The sequence below is a fragment of the Physella acuta genome, unplaced genomic scaffold, assembly GCF_028476545.2.
Source record: "Physella acuta isolate Inbredline_101_S28 unplaced genomic scaffold, ASM2847654v3 ptg000053l, whole genome shotgun sequence".
Classification (NCBI taxonomy): domain Eukaryota; kingdom Metazoa; phylum Mollusca; class Gastropoda; family Physidae; genus Physella; species Physella acuta.
The window spans coordinates 173,571-196,095 of record NW_026731573.1 but is presented as its reverse complement, the minus strand read 5'-3'; the positions used below and the strand labels follow the sequence as shown (position 1 = coordinate 196,095).

The following is a 22,525-nucleotide window of genomic DNA, read 5'->3' as shown; positions in this document are numbered from 1 at the left end:
TATACGCTATTATTGAGATGGTTCTAATTTTCCCATTAGATTGAATTTTAATAGCCTACTTTGTCAAGAAAAATGTCCCTGCAACTAACCTGCAAGTACCCAATCTAATTCAGGTGTGAGGAACAAGCAAACAAACAATTCCCACTTTGCTTTTGTAGATAGATTGAAATTTAATCAACAAAAATATTTCACTATTAACGATTAAGGATATGTATCACCCAAAAAGTGACATTTCTTTATTTATAAACCTAAAGGCAATTTTTTAAACCCTTACTATGTATATGTGTGAGCGGATGAATGGATTATTTATTTTGTATTATTTTATTTGGTGCGAATCTGCGAGTGGATGGTCCAATGGACAGCGGCTACGGGGTTCCCCTTCCGCCCGAAGCGGTCAGTGTATAAACTGACCACTCGGATAATTTTCTTTTGACCCGAGGCAAGATATAAATAATGTCGGTTTCTGTGTGGGCGCGTGGCGCACCTCACGCGTGGAGGTATTTGTTTTTTTAAACTTTATCTTTATGTGATTTGTATGAATGCGACTGCCGATGTGTTATCGTTTTATTTCTTTTTCGTCTAAAACGAGATAGTGGGCATCGGCATGTCTGGTATACACGTGGTGTGTTATTTTGAAAGATTTAAAATGTATTTTTGTATTTTCTAAACCCTTGGCGTGTGTTTTCGGACCACGTGGTTTAAGTCAGTGTGTTTAGGAGTGTTTCCTAAACTGGTGCGAATGCGTGTGTGCATTTACTTGTTTCACTTTATTATGATGTGTTGTTATTGTGGGTTTCCCACGATGACTAGGATTGGCTTAGTCAATATTCGGTTGTTTTAGACAGTAATGAGTATATTTTAGTTGCCTCGAGTTTTAGGTTGTTTAAAATTAATGTGTGTGCTGTTCCGTGCAACGTCATGTTGAGTATCGCTTGCTTTGTGTCTGCCTTCATTGGGGCCTTAGCGGAGTGTGTTAGCTTCAATGTTAGCAATATGGATGTTGTATAGGTAGACCAATGGCTTCGGGCTGCTCCTTGTGTAGGAAAGATTGGTTCTACAATGAATTTGTTTTACACGTTATTTTTAAGTTGCTAGTTCTTGATTAAACAGTGGTTAGTTGTGTTTTTGACAATTGCTTTTAGAATTGTAATAGTAGGGATTCGTTTTACTCGAGGCTTTAGATATCTTTAGTAGACGTTAGTAGTATTTAAACATATGTATATATTGATGTATATATTTTTCTATGCATATTTCTTATGTTTTCCTTTTCTTTTTCTCCCCCCCCCCCTTCCAGTGAGGTTGCTTGGGCAACTTGGCTGGGTGTTTTGTTTGGTGTACAAAGTTTGTTTTGTATATGTTGTTTTGTACGTAATGTTTTCTACTTAATGTATTGTACGTAGTGTTTTGTTTGGTGTGGACTTTTGGGTGTCGAGAATGGATGAAGGGAGGTTTCTGTGTGTCAGGGCCTGGACTATCCTAGATGTCGTAAGTCGGTGCAACACCATCAAATGGTCGAACGTAATGTTTTGTTGTATATAAATTGTTTTGTTACATTATGTTTTATGTTCTGTTTGTTGTGTGTTAATTGTTAGGTTTTGTGTCAGTATTTTTCTATCTATCCATTTTATTTGATTTTATTTCATTGGTTCCATGTAATAAATTTAATTAATTGTCAAAGTTTTATTGTTTTTTTTTATTAAGACTAAGGTTAAGGTATTAACCAGTCTGGGTTTAGCCGGGCTTGCAATGACCGGACAGTTAGTTAGATAAGCCTAGGGAAGGGTAGAGTAGATGTAGGTATCCCCCCCCCTAGCAGGGCTACATATGGATACAATTAGTAAAAAATATAGTTCAAAATTGTTGTGACCTTGTAATGACCTTGAAAATGGCAGCTGTTACTATATACAGTAACATTCATGTGTCGATTATGAAAAAAATAATAATGTTTAAGAACTAAAAATTTACACTTATATTCTTAAAATAATCTGTACTTTTACATTTATTTGATTCTGATAGATAATAAATATTTTATGATTTTTTAACTTTTACATGATAAAAAATTAGGGGTCAGTGGTTACATTAACATCCATCTTCAACAATGTTGAACATAATCTGAATAATAAACCGGGAGTGATCTCCCCTAAACTTTCTCGAATATTCTTATATAACTTGGAATATAGACATGATTTTTAATTACTTTAACTTTTAAAAATAGAATAGAATCTCATAGAAAAAAGAATTGCGCACCAAGCGAACGCCAAAACAAAATGTGCATAATAGTGCGCAATATTATTAGTACTTTATAAATTTACATGCGTTTTTTGAGAAATCGGAAATAGCGTAAATTAGTACTTCCGGTCAACGGAAATTACTCAAAATTTGATAGAAGGTAGATAATTAGATAGATCTTTTACTTACATGTAAAATTTCATTTATCTATCTGAAATAGTACTCAAGTTATAGGCTTTTGAAAAATTCAAAGTAGAAAAGGTACCACTTCCGGTTATAGGAAATCGCTCAAAAGTTGATACGGATCTACGATTTTGATAAAATACTTGTATATGAAATTTCATCAACCTAGCTGTAACGGTACTCAAGTTATCGTGTTTACACACAGACAGACACACACACACACAGACATACGGACAAGATTGCAAAATTATGTTTTTCCGTATCAGTGAGGTGTAAAACGTCGAGATTTGTAAAAATCTCGATTTTTTTTTTGCACGATTACAAGACTTTCTCTATACTTCGTATTTAAGAGAAAGTAAAATTTTTACACATTTCAGCCACATAGCTTTGTAACTTTTTGAAAAATCGTGCACGAGGTGTAAAAAAGTGGTTTTAGAAAAAAACGCAAAACATGAAAGGATTGTTTAAAACTGTATTATCTCATAAAAAGTTTATTAAATAACTAAACATAAATCGGTATTATATTGAAAATATTATTAATTAAAGATTAGAATCAAGTTTCACCTGATTATAGTATTGAAAAATGTGGCTATTAATGTGGCTATTATTGTGTGTTGGATCAATATTTCACAAATGAGAAGATTGAGCGTTGAGTCACAGGAGTTAGCACTTATAAACTTATAGCTATAATATAACGCTGTGTCAGTCATTCCATTCGCTATGCCAGGGGTCGGCAACCTTTCGGGACGGAAGAGCCAAAAGTTACAATTTACCAAATATCCCAGTTTTTGAAGGGCCACTAACATTTTTATTTCAATATTGTGATATTTGATTAGGATTTTATATATATATATATATATATATATATATATATATATATATATATATATATATATATATATATATATATATATATATATATATATATATATATATATGTATATATATACATGTGTATGTTTTTATTTGAATAAATATTATCTAATATTTAAATATATATATATATATATATATATATATATATATATATATATATATATATATATATATATATATATATATATATATATATATATATCTTTAAATATTAAATAATATTTATTCAAATAAAAACATACACATGTATACATACACATGTATACATACACATAAAAGTATTAAAGTATTTTATCTAGTTCTGCTAGAATAATAAAATCAGTAATCAAAGTATATGACTCTAATTATTAAATACTATTTAAAACAGTTTCGCCTTGCATGCCTTTTGAACGTTTGTTTAAACCTGGCTATACCTTGTTTTCAGTTTCAAGCACGCCTCCAGATCTTTTATTTGTTAGATGACTTCTATACTATGTATTATATTCGTGCAAGAAAACGCTTGCTCGCATGAAAATGTTGACCCAAGAATCGTCAGCACTCCAAATGCCAAATTCTTCACCTTACTATAGCATGTTACAAGACTATTCCATGCGTCACATAGTAGGGCCTCAACTCGCAACAAATTTTTTTTTTAGCTGTCCAGTTGTGCAGTGAAACATGCATGTTTTACTGGACCTCCAAATCGCCTAACTTGCTCTTGAGTTCTGTGAACTTACCGCTCCACAAATTTTGGTTTCAAATCTAGCAATTTAATTTGAAGCGAACCAGCATCAATACCAAATAGCTCAAAGTTAATCTCATTTGTTTTTGTGTTAAAAGAATCTACTGTGACTATGAACGCCAGAGTACTTGCATTTCTTTTAAATTGCTCAAATCTCTCATTTTGTTTGTAACAATGCTGAAGTGATCAATGTTAATAGTAGCGTTGGTTTTATCATGATATTTTTTCAGATTTTTCGAAATAAAGTAATTTACCGCTCTCCGGGTCTTCAACAAAATGAAGTAATTGTTTTTCGAAACAATCATCATAGGCTGGGTTTTCCTTTCCATGCAGTTTTAGATTTAGCTCGTTTAGTTTCTTTGTGATCTCCACCATGAAGTTGAATGTTGCAGTTTGGGATAGACAAGTTAATAGGAAGTACACTGAAATATGGCGTAAAAAAAATTCTAATAGAATAGCGAGTGTTTATTGTTTATATTTATCATTTTATCGTTCATTACCGAGTGTTGCAGAACATTATTTTTATGAGTTTTGAAAATAAAATAAAACAATTAATGGTATTTGTGTATGGAGCTGAAGAGTCGCATCTCGACATCAAAAGAGCCGCATGCGGCTCGCGAGCCGCAGGTTGCTGACCCCTTCCGCTATTTCATAAAAGTAACATTAAACCATGCAGTGCTGCTGCAATGCATTGCATTGTCTTATTCCAAGTAATAATGTAGGGTTTGTTTATATAACTACTTAAATTTATTTTATAGTTGCTACAGTTTTTACTCTTTCGCATAACGTGAAGAGCATTGCTAAAACATATTAAACGGATCAATGTCAATAATACTTTCGCTTTGATTCAAAGAAAAAGTGGATACATTTTAATAACAATAGTGTTGAAAAAAACGAATTAATTAAAATCTTTTAATAGTTATGCTAGGGGAGGTAATTTAAAAATAAATTCAACTCACGCTAACAAAAATATGTGAATGCAAAATCTGAGGACCTCCAATAAGGAAGTATTGTTGGAATAATATAATTTGCAAAATGTGAATGCAAATTCTGAGGACGTCCAAGGGTACATTATTGTTTAAATAATATAATTAACATGGATTAATAAAATGCAATCTTTTATTTATTTTATTCACTGAACGTACTGTTTACTAATTATAATTTTTAATCAACTATTCCGCGTCATCACGTTAATTATGTGTGCAATGGTTTTAGACATGCAACTCTAATGTAAATTTTTAAAATTTAAAGTTCTGAAAAAAAAAACGTTATATAAATGCATGGATTGATAAAGTGCAATATGGTAGGTAAAACACGGATATTTTAAATACTGTCTTTTATTTATTTTATACACTGAACGTACTGTTTACTAATTATTATTTATATCTTTCTGTTTGCGGACAAGCTGGGTTTTTTTTTTATAGTCGTTCACTAAATTGAATCAGGCGCGTCCGCCGGCGCTCGGACAGGGTGCGATTTGGCGCCACGTGCTAGGATGTGAGCACCATGCGTTTATGTTTGCATTTAAGCTGTGTTTATGTTATGAGTGTTGTGCTTGTGGTTTTGTTTGTGTTTTTGCGTTTGCATTTGTGTTTGCATTGTGTTTGTGCTTTTTATTTGTGTTTTTATTTGGGTGTTTTTTCTTTTGTGTTTGTGTGTTGCGTTTGTATTTTCGTTTGTGGTTGCATTGTGTTTGTTTGCATTGTGTTTGTGTTCTCTTTTGTGATTGTGTTTTCTTTTGTGTTTGTGTTTTGTTTGTATTTTCCTTTGTGTTTTTATTTGCGTTGTGTTTTCTTTTGTGTTTGCGTTGTGTTTTGTGTTTGTGTTTAGTTTTGTTCTGTTCCCAAGTTGGTACATTTTAAAAAGATGTACCGTGGTGGAGCACGGGTATGCAGCTAGTAATTTTATAACTATAAAATTATCGGTGTCTGTACAACAGATGGAAATATTTAAAGGTCATTTTAGGTTCTTTCAACCTTAATGCACAAAAGACACTCAAAATGATAATAATCTAAGTAATTGTTTCTGAATTACTTAAAGGATTTTGGAGAATTTGTTTATCCGATTCAAACTTAGTATGAAACAGGAACACTACACACACAATAATTTAAGCGGCCAGGTAGTGTGTCAGTCCGTCCGTCATTCTGTGATCGCTGTCACAGACTGTATTATTATGTATCCTTATTATATTGTGTTTTGCATGAATGAAGAGTACCTGGCTAGCGGAAGGACTGTCTGAGCGATCGTCATGTGTATTTCCCATGCTTTTGGGTGAGATCGCTCATTGACGTAAGGGGAGAGAAAGTTGTGAATAAAAGAGAGAGCGAAAGGTGAACGGGTGTTGTGTGCTAGGACTTGGGACTGGAACGATGGCAGTGAATGTAAGATGTCTCCATGACTTGGAGTCGTGATTATTATTTGTACCTATATCAGTTGATCTTCAAATATGGATGTACCACGGATTTATCTGTACATAGTGTAAATAAAGTTGTCATTTGAAGTTGCCACTGTTGCTCGTGTTCCTGTATGAAAGCTAACCCACAACAACAAAGAATTCATGTTGTTACATATGGTGTCAGAAGTGGAGGCAATAAAGTGATGTTGCTACATTGTATTACTGTTACTTATGATGTCACAAGTGGTTGAAGAATTGGTGCTACATATGTCAGAAATGGAGATATTACAGTCTGTGGTCTTCCACTGTTTACCAAGTACGTCAAGTTCTTGAAAGTCATCTATCTATACTCAAGTCAGAAGGGTTGCTGTAGTCAAGTCAGACGTTTTGTTCAAGTCAAGTCATCAACGTGATAATTTTTATCACCTTATTTCGATATTGTCTCACCGATGTCGAGTAAATATCGTCTGTGTATTTTTTCTGTTTGGATTTAGCCGATCAAGTCTTAGTGTTTCTTTTCTACTGTTTGGATTTAGCAGATCAAGTTTATTTTTGTAACTGTTCCTAAACTGTTCCTAAAGATGTCTTATCTAAAACTGGACAAATTTCTACTCTGTAACAGGCTACTAGAACTATTTTGAATTTTTTCAACTTTTTTGGAATCAACAAAGTGAACTATTTTTGTACTATATATGTACTATGAACTTTTCTTGGATTACCGGATGTCTGTAATCAACTAAAACAAGCAAGAAACCAAGAAAGGGTATTGTAAATTAATTAACATTTATCTATTGTCAACTAATGAATTTATATTTTATGTCATAAATAGAAAATATATCAAAATGTTATGTTTTGAAGAATATCTAGCACTAGCGAGGGCGCAAGGCATTAAGAAGATGAAGAAGCAGATAGCCTGGGCAAACACTCGATTTGACAGAGACATAGAAAAAGCATTAGAAGCATGGGACGAAGAAACAGGACGACCCCGACTAGCTCATGGAAAAGCAATTATAGAATTAGATGATGAGATAGAAATAGAGCGTAATAAATCAAGAGGTATTACAGAAATGCAAGAAGAAGAAAAAATGTCAGATGGAGATAAAGTAGAGGAGACTATACAACCAAAAGGGAAGAGAAAAAAAAGAAACAGAAAACAGAGAGCAGATAAAAGGGCTGAAACTTTGGAAAAACAAGTTGGCCTACATGAACTAGAATATAAACAAGAACTATTAGAAATGAAAGCTATAACAGACACAAATGAACCAAAATTAGAAAGTGAACAGACAGAATTTAAAGCAGAACTTGAAGAAGTAAATATTGGCAACCTTTGGAATGAAGAACAGAGTAACATAGTCCAGGAAGAATTGAAACCCAAGGATAAAACAGAGGTTGAACTTAATAATGATTTAAAGGTGACAGATACATTAGAATGTCTTAAGATTGACTCTTTATTAAATGATACGCAGGTACACGAGAATATTATTGAAAGTTGTATCGTAAGTCCATCAGAGAATGGCAGTCAACAAGAAATAAGTCCATCAGATAATGGTAGTAAACAAGAAATAAGTCCATCAGTGAATGGCAGTCAAAATGATTTAATAAGCCCATCAGTGAATGGCAGTGATGATTTAATAAGTCCATCGGAGAATGGCAGGAATCATGATAAACTAATGATGATTAATGAATCAGTGAACCTAATAAGCCACAATGAAGAGAACGTACCTATTGAGGAGTTACTTAAAAAATTGGAGTCAAACTATAAAGAAGATATACTAGAACTCAAGAATAAATTTAACAAAGAAATGGAGAAATTAACCCAGAAATTTATATGTGAACTAGAATCAATAAAGAAGCACAAGGAAGTTAAGAAAGATGAAAAAATATCTACAAACTACAATGTCAATAAATTACAAACTGACAGTAAAAGAAACGTATCAAACTATGAATACGGTCACCATGTTAATAAAAATGCACAGAATGAAAGTAAAAGAAATGTAGCAAACTATGAATACAGTCAACATGTTGATAAGAATGTCATTAATGTCATTAATGCACAGAATGAAAGAAAAAGAAATTTAGCAAACTATGAATACAGTCACCATGTTTATAAGAAGCCAAAATCTAGATGTTTTTACTGCGGAAAAACAGGTCATTACCAAAATCAATGTTGGCATAGGTTGGCAAATCAGAGAAGAAACAATTATGTACACAGAAAGTCATGTGAGGAATACAGTAATTTAAGAAATAATGTATCAAGTTCAAATCAGAATAACAAAAGTGTGAATAGGTATACTAATGGAAGTTACCGACGCAACACATATTATGAGAGGCCAAAGCAATGCCATAATATTTATATTGAGTTGGTTGATGAACCAAACGAACGTACACAAAGCAAGATAACAACTGACGTTGTTCAGAAACCAGAAGAGAATATTAAAACAAATGAAGTAACACAAGTTACACGAATTCTAGGAAATAATTATGGTAACAAAGCAAAAAGATACACATACAATTTGAGGGAGAGATGGCATACAGGTCATCGTCAACTGCACGAGAACGATTACTCATGCTATAGAGTTAAACAAGGATGCTAAGATTAAATTATCAATTGACAGTTTATTAATATTATACAGTCTGTAACTGTAATATATAAATATCAAATAATGTGTTTGAGTAAACATAAATTGTGTACTATATCTAAAGAATGTAAACTGTATTATGTTAAACCTATTCTATACTATTAATTAACAGTGAATAAAGTAAATAAATAAAAGTTAGAGACTATTTATTCCGCATAACAATAAGACGGAAGTCTCAATGAGGTATTGTGTATTAGTCAATACCTGTGTAAGGCAAGAATGTGATTGTGTTGTGACCTAGATTTGTCTGAAATGGGTCAACTAGGGGAGACAACAAAGTATATTAATCATACGTCGTAATAACATGCCTTGATGATAAGGAAGTTTTTTTTTACCACATAGGATATAGTTATTTAAATTAGGAGTTGAATTAAGTCTTTGATAATTTCAACTATGTATTATGTTTTGGTAATTTATTAAACTCATTTGTCTTGTTTATACTACAGTTACTGGGTAATCGAAATGTTTTTTTCTCCTATGTGAATGTATATTGATGCATTAAATATTACATATAATGCTTGTACATTTAAAGTTTTTGTTCAAAACACTGACATATTTTAATTATCACTGATATAGTCACTACATACTGTTATATTTGTATGCACTATAAATTTTTGACTACAAGTGCTTAGTCTAAAATGAATATATTTTACTCTACTTTGAATTGTACACAATTTTTTGTTGTCTGGCACATGATCCTGCCCTACCAATACTGTATTTATAATTTTTGTTGTCTGGCACATGATCCTGCCCTACTAATATTGTTTTTATAAATTTTGTTACACAAAATTTTATTCGAAGGGGGGACGTGTCACAGACTGTATTATTATGTATCCTTATTATATTGTGTTTTGCATGAATGAAGAGTACCTGGCTAGCGGAAGGACTGTCTGAGCGATCGTCATGTGTATTTCCCATGCTTTTGGGTGAGATCGCTCATTGACGTAAGGGGAGAGAAAGTTGTGAATAAAAGAGAGAGCGAAAGGTGAACGGGTGTTGTGTGCTAGGACTTGGGACTGGAACGATGGCAGTGAATGTAAGATGTCTCCATGACTTGGAGTCGTGATTATTATTTGTACCTATATCAGTTGATCGTCAAATATGGATGTACCACGGATTTATCTGTACATAGTGTAAATAAAGTTGTCATTTGAAGTTGCCACTGTTGCTCGTGTTCCTGTATGAAAGCTAACCCACAACAACAAAGAATTCATGTTGTTACAATCGCTATGGATTCTAGAACCATTAAAGTAAACTCCACATGCCGTGCACTTACTTGCATCGCATGGTATTATTATAAGTTATGAAGTAAGAGCTATTTACGTAAGGAATTAAATTTGTTGATTGTTGGCAAAGTTTTTACTCTTTTCTTCTTCTTCTTCGTTCTTAGTAGTGAATATGGTGGAGGATTCAGACAACAAGTCCAACTTCGTGAACAAACCGGACTGTGGTCTCCAGTTTGTCAGGTGCCCCATATAATTTTTCCCTGAGTGGGGTGGGCTGGGGCCAGTGTCTGACTCGTGCCTGGCTATACAAAGTAAATTCCTGAAGGACGTACTCCGTGTTTTCCGGGGCCTTGCCACAAGGGCACATTTCGCCACACCCAACCTTCAGTTTTCTGTGCATGTGTTGATTTAGTCTGTTGTGGCCTGTTCTAAGTCGAAAGATTATGTATTGTTGTTTTCGTGTCAGATTATAATAGCCGTCATCTTTATTGTAGTGAGGGTGTGTGTCAGACCACATTTGCGTTTGTTTGTTTTTATTATTCTTTTTATTTCTTTTGGGTGTAGCGAAATTTCCGGTTGTGGTTTCTTTCCCCCAATTTTTGCCAGCGGGTCTGCAATCTCGTTACCCTGGATCTGGCAGTGGCCCGGGATCCACTGCAGCACAATTCTGCTGCAGGTATTTATTAGCCTCACTAGTGCTGTCATAAGTGTTTGAATATAGGACTCTGGATTTTTTAGGGATTGCAGGACTGATTTGGCATCTGTAAGAAATACAATCTGACTATTCGGTGATTCAGGGTGTTCTGACAGGAGGTTTGCTGCATGCTCTATAGCTTCTTTTTCTGCCCTAAAATTGTCGGATAGGCTGCCTGTGGCTATTGCCTTTTCCAGGCTTTCTCCGCTTGGCCATTCAATAAGGACGCCAGCCCCGCCATTTTTTGTGGCATCTTCAGCTGAGCCATCTGTGAAAACTCTAATCCAGGTATTGCTGGGGTACTGATCCTTAATGTGTTTATTTGTTATTTTCTTAAGTTCTTCTAGATCATAGTCAGATTTTTTTCTAAGGTGTCTATTGAGTCAATAATGGTTAAATGACAGTGGGAGATCCAAGGCGGAGAGAGGTTTTGAGTTTTTATTGCTTCAGGAATGATATTTTCGATTTCATATTTCTTTTTAAGATTCTTTGCTTCTTTGATGAAACTTGTTCTTTGTAGTCTGGTTGATGGACTGGGTTTCTGGAGTTTTTGTTTTAGGTTGTTATGGTTTTCCAGTGCCTCTAGCTTTGTGTATTGAGTGAGGATTTTTGATTCTCTTCTTTCTTCTATTGAGCTAAGAGCGGCTATTTCCTCCATAGCTTTTATATGTGTTGTTTTCATGGCTCCTGTCATTATTCTCAAACCAATGTTCTGAACTTTGTCAATTTTGCTAATATTTGTTTTTGCTGCTGAGCCCCAAGCCGAAGCACCATATTCTAACGTAGGTCTCACATAGCTGGTGTAGGTTTTTTTCAGGATGTGATGATTTGCTCCCCAGTCTGTTCCTGCCAGTTTCCTCATTAGATTAAGTCTTTTAATCCCATTACTTTGTGTGTTTTCTATTTGTTTTCTCCAGGTAAGTCGAGTGTCAAAAGTGACTCAAAGGTATTTGGGGTGGTCATTTTTTCTAGCTCTTGGTTTTCTAGGGTTAGTTTCATTTTTGGATGTTTAGTTGATAAGGTGAAGATTGAATAATTTGTTTTCTTGGTATTGATGGATAAGCCCCAGTTTTTGGTCCATTTGCCGAGCTTGTCAAGTGTTTTTTACTCTTTTGTATACGTCAACAAAAGAACATGAAGAAAATTCTATATAATAGTTTCGCTGTCTGTCTATCTATCTGTGTATGTATCTATCTATCTGTCTGACAAGAACGCTCTAGAGAAAACACAAGCAAATTAAAAACACGCATAGTTAAACGAAAACGAAATATGACGTCACATTTAGCATATAGTAGAAAATAGTATCAAGCCGGAGAGTGCACACAGTAATATGACGTCATTGATTCTCGAGTAAACATAATAAGGCAATTTTGTCTAATCTAAGTGGTTTGGGTGAAGAGTTTCTTTCATACAATTCTTCGGGTAGGGGCGAAGCCCATCCCCCGCGTAAGAACGTCTAAGCCGACCCCCCCCCCCCTCCATCTCAAAAGAAATGTCGTCATCGATACTCTATAATAAAATTACAGCCTAATTAATGTGTCTAATGTAAAAAGTGGTTTGCTTGCAGAGTTTATTTCATGCATCTCTTCGGGTAGGGGCGAAGCCCATTTAACCCCCCCCCCTCTGGTAGAACGTCTAATCCCTCCCCCTAAATAGTTTCTTTCATGCAATTCTTCGGGTAGTGGCTAAGCGCGACACCAGTGTTTCTTTCAGACTTTTTCCTCCCCGGAGGGGGGAACTTATTCTAATCTAAAAAGTGTTTAGCGTGCACAGTTTTCCATGCATATCTTCCGGTAGGGGCGAAGCCCCGCCCAGGTTCTTCCTTTAGTTTGTATGAGCTACAAATGCCACCAGTGTTTCTTTCAGACTTTTTCCTCCCCGGAGAGGGGTGGGGGTACTTGAAATTTTCGGGGGCGGGGGTAGAATTGTCTGAGAGGGGGTGGACACTGGAAAAAAGTATATAATTATATTTCGTTGAAAGGGACGGTAGACATGATTTGGGGTGTGTGTGGGGGGCGGGGGCCCCTCCTCCCAAGTAGAGTTGCCTGAAAGAAACTCTAAATGCGACTTTTGTCATGAATGAGATTAGGTGCATGGTTTAGTGATATGCCTATGACTATATTTTGTATAAATTAAAGTACCGATTCTGGATAAAAATCTGTTTTCAATGTCATTTTCGTTTCCGGTTAAATTTAATTAAGGTGGTGATTTTGGTTTTGAGAAAATAGACAGCACTATCAACCTAGCGCCCGTTGTATCCTTCCTCAACGGGCCATTTTTCTCGTCTATAATAATAGTTTCGCTATCTATCTGTCTATCTATCTGACAAGAACGCTATAGAGAAAACACAAGCAAAATAAAAACTTTCATAGTAAAACGAAAACGAAACATGACGTCACATTGAGCATATAGTAGAAAATAGTATCAAACCGGAGAGTGCACACAGTAATATGACTTCATTGATTTTCGTGTAAACATTGAATTAAAAAAAGCCAATTTTGTCTAAACTTAAAAGTGGTTTGCTTGCAGAGTTTCTTTCATGCAATTATTTGGTTAGGGGCGAAGCTCCAGCCCCCCCCCCCCCCTCAAAAGAAATGACGTCATAGAGAATACTCTATAATAAAAATAACACAGACATTACTGCCTAAATAATGTGTCTAATCTTTCAAATGTTTTGCGTGAAGAGTTATTTCATGCATCTCATCGGGTAGGGGCGAAGCTCCACTCCCGGTAGATCGTCTATGCCGACCCCCCCCCCCTCAAATAAATGACGTCATCAAGACTCCATAATAAAAACACTGACATTACGGCCTAAATTATGTGTCTAATGTTATAAGTGTTTTGCGTGAAGTTTCTCTTCTGGTAGGGGCAAAGCCCCTTTACCCCCCTCCCCCGACGGTAGAACGTGTGTTTCTTTGCGAGTTCCCCCCCCCCTCAGAAGGGGGAGGGGTTCTTGAAATTTTCGGGGGTGAGGGTGGACAAAACGTTTTGGAAGGGGGCTGACACAGGTAAAAATATGTTTTCTATAAAAAGTATATTTCGTTGAATGGGACGGTAGACGTGCTTTATAGTGTGTGTTTGGGGAAGGGGGGGATGCTCGGGTCAGAGCCCCCCCCCCCCCACCAAAATGCGACTTAATTCGTGTTTGAGATTAAGTGCAAGGTTTAGGGATTTGACTTCGACTGTGTTTAGTATCAATGTGCAGTAACTACGTGTAGATCAAGCTTTAAATCCGGTTAAAATGCAGATTCTGGATAAAAATCCGTTTTCAATGACATTTTTCTCTTCCGGTTAAATTTGAAGTTTAGGTGGTGATTTTCTTTTTGATTACGAGTTAAAGAAAAAAGATACCACTATCAACCTAGCGCCCGTTGTATCACCCCCTCAGCGGGCCATTTATCTCGTATTAATAATTATACGCATATTGCTAAAACATATTAATCGGATCAATGTCAAATAATATTTTCGCTTCGATTCCTAGGAAAAAAAATGTATACTTTTTAATAACGGTAGTTTCAAATAAAATAAATTAAGTAAAATATTCAATAATTATGCCATAATTTAAACATCCGCCATCGCGGTGAACAGGCCCGCATTAAAAATGGCGATATGTGCAGTGAAAGGTTGTGATACTCGAAGTAGCAGATCTAAAGGGATTCCTTTATTTCGACTGCCAAGGGTTATATTAAACCAAGGTGATAGAGATCGGCAGTCAACAGAACGTAGACGTTGTCAATTTTTAGCCAATATTTATCGAAGCGATGTAAGTGAAGCAGCGGCAAATAAACTGCGAATATGTTCCTGACACTTTGTTTTTGGTAGGGACAATAAACAATAAACTTCATTTTCAGTAACTAAAGAAAACTGTTAATAAAACAAATATGCTCGGCCTTCATAAATATTAATAGCAATAGACCAAAGTCAAAAGTAATAATAACATTTAATTGGAATATTCATTTAATATTAAATATTTAGATCTAGAATCTAGCACTAAATCTAATCATGTTGTAAACGAAATTAAATCTAGATTTAGGGTGACTGGCTACGCTAGGTAGACATAGAATCTAGAATCTACTTATTTAATCAAATTTAATTACAAAATTAATTAAATTTAATTACAAAATTTAGACCTATATTCGATTTATAATACACCAATAATAAATAAATAAAAATAGGCCTAATCATTAAAAAAAATTTCTCTAAGATCTAGAATCTAGCTCTAGATTCTAATCCTTTTATTTAATATTTAGTTAACAAAATTATCTGAAATTGAAATAGATTGTATAACTAGACTTAGATCTAGAATCTGCAACTGAAGTTGAATTTTAAAAGTAAATGATATTTTTGTTGTAGAAGGCTTTAATAAATTACTTAGGCCTACCTAATATGTGTCTAATTACAGTACTTATCATTATTTTTTCTAATTTTTCTAATTTTTTTTAGTTTATTATTACATAAAAGTTTGTTATGAAAACGATTTTAATTCTTCTTTTTAAAAAGACATACATTTAGAAATGTATTTAAAAAATAAATTTTAATCTGATATTTTATGCTAAGAACGTTAAATATTTACGATAAAATAAAAACATAAGCAGGCAGAAAGTGTATTTTTCTTCCGAATGTATTCAGAAGAAATCGGGGACTGCTGTGTCAGTCCACTCTCACTTCTGTTCAAGCAATAGCCTACCTACATCAAACAGATATCAATTTTTATTATACAAATTGTTATACCGTTTATGTAGCCTAAGGTATTTAAGAAATGTTTTTACAACTTTTTTCTAAAACCTACCTGACCCATTACAATAAAGCATGAAATCAACACTTGAGAAAAAGGACTAATTAGTTTTAATCCTCTTGTTCCTTGAGCTGCAGCGTGAAATATTCTGTAGATTCTTATTGCTTTGACTAGCAGTGGAGCATATAAAAGATTTAGCGAAAAGCAAAACATCCAGTAGGCTAACGCACACGATACATGAGTGGGTGGTGTCACATAGAGAAGCATGGTAACAAATCCCAACAGAATTGCTAATAACTGAAGAAAGCTAAGTTCCAAACTTGCAGCCTTAATTACACTGGCCTCCTTAAAGTAGTAATAAGCAAAAAGTACAACGACTGATGTTATAATTCCTAAAAGGCTTGAAGTAATTTCAAAAATAGCTATTCCATCTTTATAGGCAGGAAAACTTGGAGTGATTGATTCACACGTTGTTAAATTTGTGAGTATGTTTGGCCAGAAAAACATATCACACTCATGACAGTTGGTTCTATTTTGAATAACAATCTCACTTGCTCTGCAAGACTTGCACTCCCAGCAGCACTTTTGGTGTATAGAATTATAAATTATATACTCTCCAACATTACACAGTCTACTACAAACTGATACGGGTGTAGTGGCGTCATATTTTGCTAGAGGATGTATAGGTATTTTAGAACCAGAAGGATATTCTTCAACATTTGTCTTTTTCAAATATCTCCATGTAATATTTCCCAGCTGTGTAGTTGTTAGATTTTCAGCATTAATAAACATCACCGGTAGTCTCTGGAACGTGCCATCATTTGTTGCCGGCAAAATTTGGCTTATTACATAATTTCCCACCATATTGCCAGAATCATCAAATCTAACTTCTCCCGAGTATCCTGAAATGAAAACATAGCAGTCCGTTCTCATCAGTAGCGTTTTCCAAAACGAAATTAGGCTAGGTATTACGTTTTTTAAACTGACAGACTTTAAAAATCCGTTATTTTATTCATATTATAATCTTAAATCAGATTTTACCTACCTTGAAAAGATACATTTTTTAAGAACTCAAATAGAATTTCTCCTCTAATACAATCACGCGCTTCTTTGCCACTTGTGGAAGGACACTCGTTCATCAACAGTTGTTGAATAGCGTTAGCGTATGTATAAACTGAATCCATGACTTTACTTACAAGTGCTAAAGGATGAAATCGAACACTGTTTTTTAAATTTTTAATATGTTTACATGTATCTTCAGCAAAAGAACAATCATTGGACCATTCCCAGAAGTCTCGAAACCATGGATTATTTGTAGTTGATGGATTTAAATTCTGGAAATATTCATTAAAATGTGGAACTTGTGGAGCATCAATCAACGAAGTAAACGAGCCGTAGAGTACTGATTTGTATTTTGAAGGAAGCATGGTTAATCTTTCAGCCCAGCCATCACTTCCTACCCATATAAACATGCTAGTCATATTTAATTTGTATATAGCTTCAAAGAGCCCTACCATTTCATCACCCCCAAGAAATGCAATGACAACTCTTGCTCTCGGATATTTCATTAGTTCTCCTAAAATATCCATGTAATCTTCGATCGCCATAGCTAGAGTTGTTTTACGTTGTGTAGCAATACAAATATCAAACTTAGCAGCTAAGCGTTTCACATTGTTATAAGCAAACTCGCCGTAGCTACCTGCCGAGTACACGGCGCTTATGTATGTCCAACCTTGGGAAATGATAAATTTGAAGATAGCTTCAACTTGGTATTTATCTGGAGGAATGACTCTTAAAAAATTGGAATGTAGTTCTTTGTTAGATAATTCATCACTAGTTGAAAAAAAGCTTATTTGTGGAATTTTTGCCGGACCTAAAACATAAGACACGGCAATGCTGTTTTCACTTCGTTGTGGCCCTATGACTCCTACGACGTCATAATGATCATCTTGAAGAAAAGAGTTTTCTAAATGCTTACTTAGACAATGTTTGTTATCGTTTCGTGGCAAGAATCTCAAGGCTTGTGCCACTGCAGTGGATTCTTTTACACAATCGTCTAAAATAACGTAACCAAGAGTAATGTTAGGAAGTAACGTTCTATTTCTGTTGATCTCATCTATAGTGTAAACGATTGCCTCGACATACTGCTGTAGAAGAGGAAAGCGAATTCTTTGACCACATAACTCATGCTGAGCATATTCAGTGATAGCCATAAAAGCACCAATATTGATATCCCCTAGTCTGACATAAGATCTCAGTGGCCGATTCGGTATAGGCCGAATGGCTGCCACTACTAAAATGCATTTTAAGCACACAGTTACCAAGGTAATTCTCCGTTTCATTTTAAATCCGTTTAATAGTATAGGTAATTGATAATTGTGATCAGCGTTAGTTGTGATCAGAAATAGTTTCTAATTTTGTTGTTGCACATGTAAATACCAATTAGACCTCTATATATAACACAATTAAAAACGAATTCCGTAATATGATTTTTTTATCAAACTGCACATCGATTCAGGGAGCTGCTGCTACACGTACAATATACTTAGCCATAAAGTCCTTAGTCTACCAAACCCCCATATGGTCTAAAAAAATGCAAACTAACTAGCTGGAATACCAGTAGCCTATAATGAGAGTACATTGACGCGACAGATCATAGATCAAAACAATTAATTGCATACACACATGTAGGGCAGGGGCGGAATAATTCTCAGCGGAGCAACTGGCTGAAGTATTTTTTTACACTTTACTATATTGACAATTTTACATTTCAATAGGGGGTTGTCTATGTTAGGGTTGCTGTGAGAGGGTCGAACTTAACCTGACGTGATCCGCCACCAATACAATTTTAAGAATTCAATTTCTTTGCTCAGGCAAATCAAAACGATAGAAACGATATCACTTACCACAATATATATATGATGGGGGTTTATGTATGCCGTGCGTTATACGTTATATCACCTATATATTCTGACTTCTATTATTCATACTGCAACTATACACATGTGAGGAGGACTGGAAACACTCTTATTTTCCGCAGACACTAATTAATGATGTCAACAACTTCGTTCATGAAAAAGCATTGACTTTATTATCACACACTTATAGATCTATTACACAATATCAAAATACGTCCTTTTTCTATAATGGCTAACCCCTAACTAACTTAACTGCTGCGTCCTACGTCATCGGTAACATTGTCGCGTCATGCTCACGTCACACTCGCGCCAAAAATATTTTATTAAACACGCGCAAATACTCTCGCACCAAACCGTCTACAGTCAAGTTCATACTGTCCTCAGTAGCCTCTACTAGTCTAGTCTAATTCTATATACCTACGCTATGGTATATATATATATATATACAGTGGCGTAGCGAGGTCGGGTGTCACCCGGTGCGGCACTTAATGGTGTCACCCCCCAGAGGCGTAGCGACCCTTCCCGGGGACAAATTTTCGATTTGCACCCCCCCATCAAGTTTTCGATTTGCATCCCCCCCTCAAACTTTCGATTTGCACCCCCCCCCCTCAAACTTTCGATTTGCACCCCCCCCTCAAGTTTTTCTCTATATATTTTGCTATTTTTTGCCTTGGTGTCACCCCTCTAAATGGTGTCACCCGGTGCGGTCCGCACCCCCCGCCTCCCTCGCTACGCCCCTGTATATATATATATATATATATATATATATATATATAAATATATATATATATATATATATATATATATATATATATATATATATAAAGCTTAGTTACAAAAAAAAAAACAACAACACACAAATAAGTTGTGTTGAACGTTAATACACATAAAAAAGGATTTTTAAAAAATGTACTTATCTTAATCAAGATGAAAACGTTGACTTCAGCTTAAATCCCAAGGAATGAATGGGTGTGACTTCGGGGGGAGGGGGGGTAAGATTATTGGGGTACGTGTCGTAGGGGGGATGTGATGCACTACAAAAGAGTCTCATCCGGTTTTGGATTACTGCCCGGGACCACGGTGACAAAAACGTTGTCCGTGTCTACAATTAAGGCGTCAGATACGCCTTTATTTAATGGCTGTTTCTCTCTTAGCCTGTTTAGGAATTCCTATAGTGTAACTAATACAGATGAGAGTGTGAATTGAACTAGAAATGTTTCTTTTTTTTTTCTCTCTTAACCACTTGGTCAAAACGTCAACTTTTAAAGAGACGAGTAATGCTAAATATCTCAAACTATTTGAACCTTGAATACAACAGAAGTGTACCTTGGTTGGCTAAAGCTGCCAGGCCTACCATACCTTAATACTTAAAAAAAAATACTTCTACATCGGACTGTGTTTAAAAATCCACTGTGCTAGACTCTCCCTACAACTTGGACGTGTTTTCATAAATTTAACACCCAGGTAACGCCTGTCCAGTTCAGGTGGGGGGAGGGGGGGAATCCATTAACGGCTTCCATGGCCTAAAAACCCACACCGCATCCCCACATTACACTACATCAATATGGGCTCAATAGCTCTATAGATAGCACTACTATAAACTGGAATTAAACTGGCTCTGTATGTGCCCCCAATTACTTAAAAGAAAGCTCTACTCAGAATTAAAATTACTTTAACTTTAACACTACTTAAATCATGCTCTTCCTATTCATAAAAATCAATATGGGCGCAATTATTCTGAATATCACTACAATGCATCGAAAACAATATGTTGATTTTTATTCTTGAGGTTGTCGTTACAGTGTATTAAAAACAATATGGGCATTCTTATTCTTAAGTATGCTCATATAATGCATGAAAATGATTATATTCTAAAGGATGCGCCTACAATTTAAAAAAACAAGGTAATTAAAAAGTCTAGTGACAATTTTAGCGCAATTTCCTTATGCTATCTAAAAATAGCTCTGTCGTAGCGTAAATAAAGAGCAGGGTTAGTAAAACCATTGGTTAGTTATTAAAACGTTTTTTATTAATTTTTTTTTCAGTATTTTACATGTTTTATTTACAATAGAGTTACATGACTAAAAACCATTGCGCGCCTAGCTACTGAACGTGATGACGCAGCCATTGAACGTGATGACGCGTGTGGTGTGGTTGGATAATTCGGTCCAAATTTTAATTAAGTAAAAAAAATATTTGTGACCGAACGAAAGGATATTTTTGAAAACTTTCTTCGGCAATATTGTTCTAAATTATGACAGGAATCGATTGGTACATGATTCAAGTCGCTAAGTGGTCTGGTTGCCGAGATATGGGCAAAAAACTGCATTTTTAAAAAAGTTTTTTTGGCTTTTCCGGGAAATCCATGAAAGAAACCCGGAATTTTTATGGCCTATGTTCATCATCGTAACTTGCTTAAAATAATTGCTTTTGGAACTAGTCCTCGATATTGCTTCGTTGAGGAGGAGATACGACTTAAAGCTGCGGACACACATTCATACATTCATCCATCCATCCATTCATCCATCCAGAAATGACGGGTTAATAAACGCAATTCTCCAGAATGGAAATTGCACTAAAAAAAGCATGGGCGTTATTACACTACAAATGGCCATATATTTCACCAAAGATGCCCCAAACATTTATAATAATAATATGGGCATAATTACCCTTTGGATGCCCTCAAACTGTATCATAAAGAACATGTACATTAAAAGATTTAGAGATGCCCTCCCTCCCCCCAATGTTAACAATGATGTTTGGTGTAATTACTGTCGCATGCCCTTCGAGTGTATTACATGAATATAAGCATAATTACTTTCAAGATGCCCCTACAATATATAAAATGAAGATGGGCATACTTACTGTATGGATGCCTTTAAAATGCATTATAAAGTGAAGTGGGCATATTACTAGATGCTCATAAAATATATCATTATGAACATACGAATAATTACTTTAAAGATGCCCCTAATAAATAATAAATGTAATATAATTTAATCGACGGATGTACTTGATAATGAGTATAACGACTACGTGCATATTACTTCAAAGATGCCTCATAGAGTGCATGGGAATAATTTGGTCATAAGTGCTCTAAAAGATGCCCCTACACCAGTGGCGTAGCCAGGATCGTCTCATGGGGGGGGGGGGGGGGTTCAAATTTTTTTCCAGCATAAGAAAAAAACATACAATGTTGGCCGACAAAATAAAACAATTTATCACTCTAACTAAAAAAAAATAAACACACAATAAACGCAATACAATCTGTTTTGTAATCCTAGTAAAAAAAACCAATTTGACATAATGATTCCTAGCATATTAAGACAAACGAACTAGGGGAAATAATCACTCTCTTAATATAAATATGTATATTTCTACAAATTTAATTGTAAATGTCAAAACATATAACTAATTACTTTAGTATGTAGTAAAAAAACTTTATTTTATTCGTTGTTACAAAAATATGTTGTCTACAATCAGAATTAAATATATTGTTCTCATAAATGCTAAAATCTTACAGCATAATGTAAGTTTTAAAAATCAGAGTTGGTATAAAACCACGCTTTTCGATATTATTTTTTAACTAAATCTAATAGGTGTTACATTTTAAATTATAGCCTACTTGTTCCTAAAATATTGGTCTTACAGTTCAGGTCACACATTTTCTGATTCGCTACTGATTTTTGTGTTCTTTAAAGATAATTTTTAAAAAATAATCAGAAGATATGGTTGGATCACTGTATTGCACACACATCTCTTTACTGGTAATTGCAAAAATAATATTTAAAGAATTTTACCTGTTTCAAAAGCTATTTTTCTGGCGGCAAGGTACATTGGTACCTCATTACGCGTTTTCCCAAATGTACTAACAGATCAGTTGAGGTAGGTTGGGAGGGGGGTCAATTA

The 22,525-nt window shown here is 34.8% G+C and overlaps 1 protein-coding gene across 1 annotated transcript; it reads right to left on the bottom strand.

Moving 5' to 3' along the window:
• Positions 1 to 15,728: 15,728 nt before the first annotated feature.
• Positions 15,729 to 18,040, bottom strand: LOC131946599 (metabotropic glutamate receptor 1). The gene is made up of 2 exons (XM_059307485.1): positions 16,744 to 18,040; positions 15,729 to 16,600 (listed from the first exon to the last, which is right to left on the bottom strand). Exons 1-2 carry the CDS (start codon positions 18,038 to 18,040, stop codon positions 15,729 to 15,731), a joined length of 2,169 nt encoding a protein of 722 aa, XP_059163468.1.
• Between the last annotated feature and the right edge of the window lie 4,485 nt (positions 18,041 to 22,525).

Coding starts and splice junctions, on each gene's coding strand:
- LOC131946599 (XM_059307485.1), bottom strand. CDS start 18,040: ATGAAACGGAGAATTACCTTGGTAACTGTGTGCTTAAAATGCATTTTA. Junction 16,601..16,743: donor AAAAAATGTATCTTTTCAAG/GTAGGTAAAATC, acceptor TTTTCATTTCAG/GATACTCGGGAGAAGTTAGA.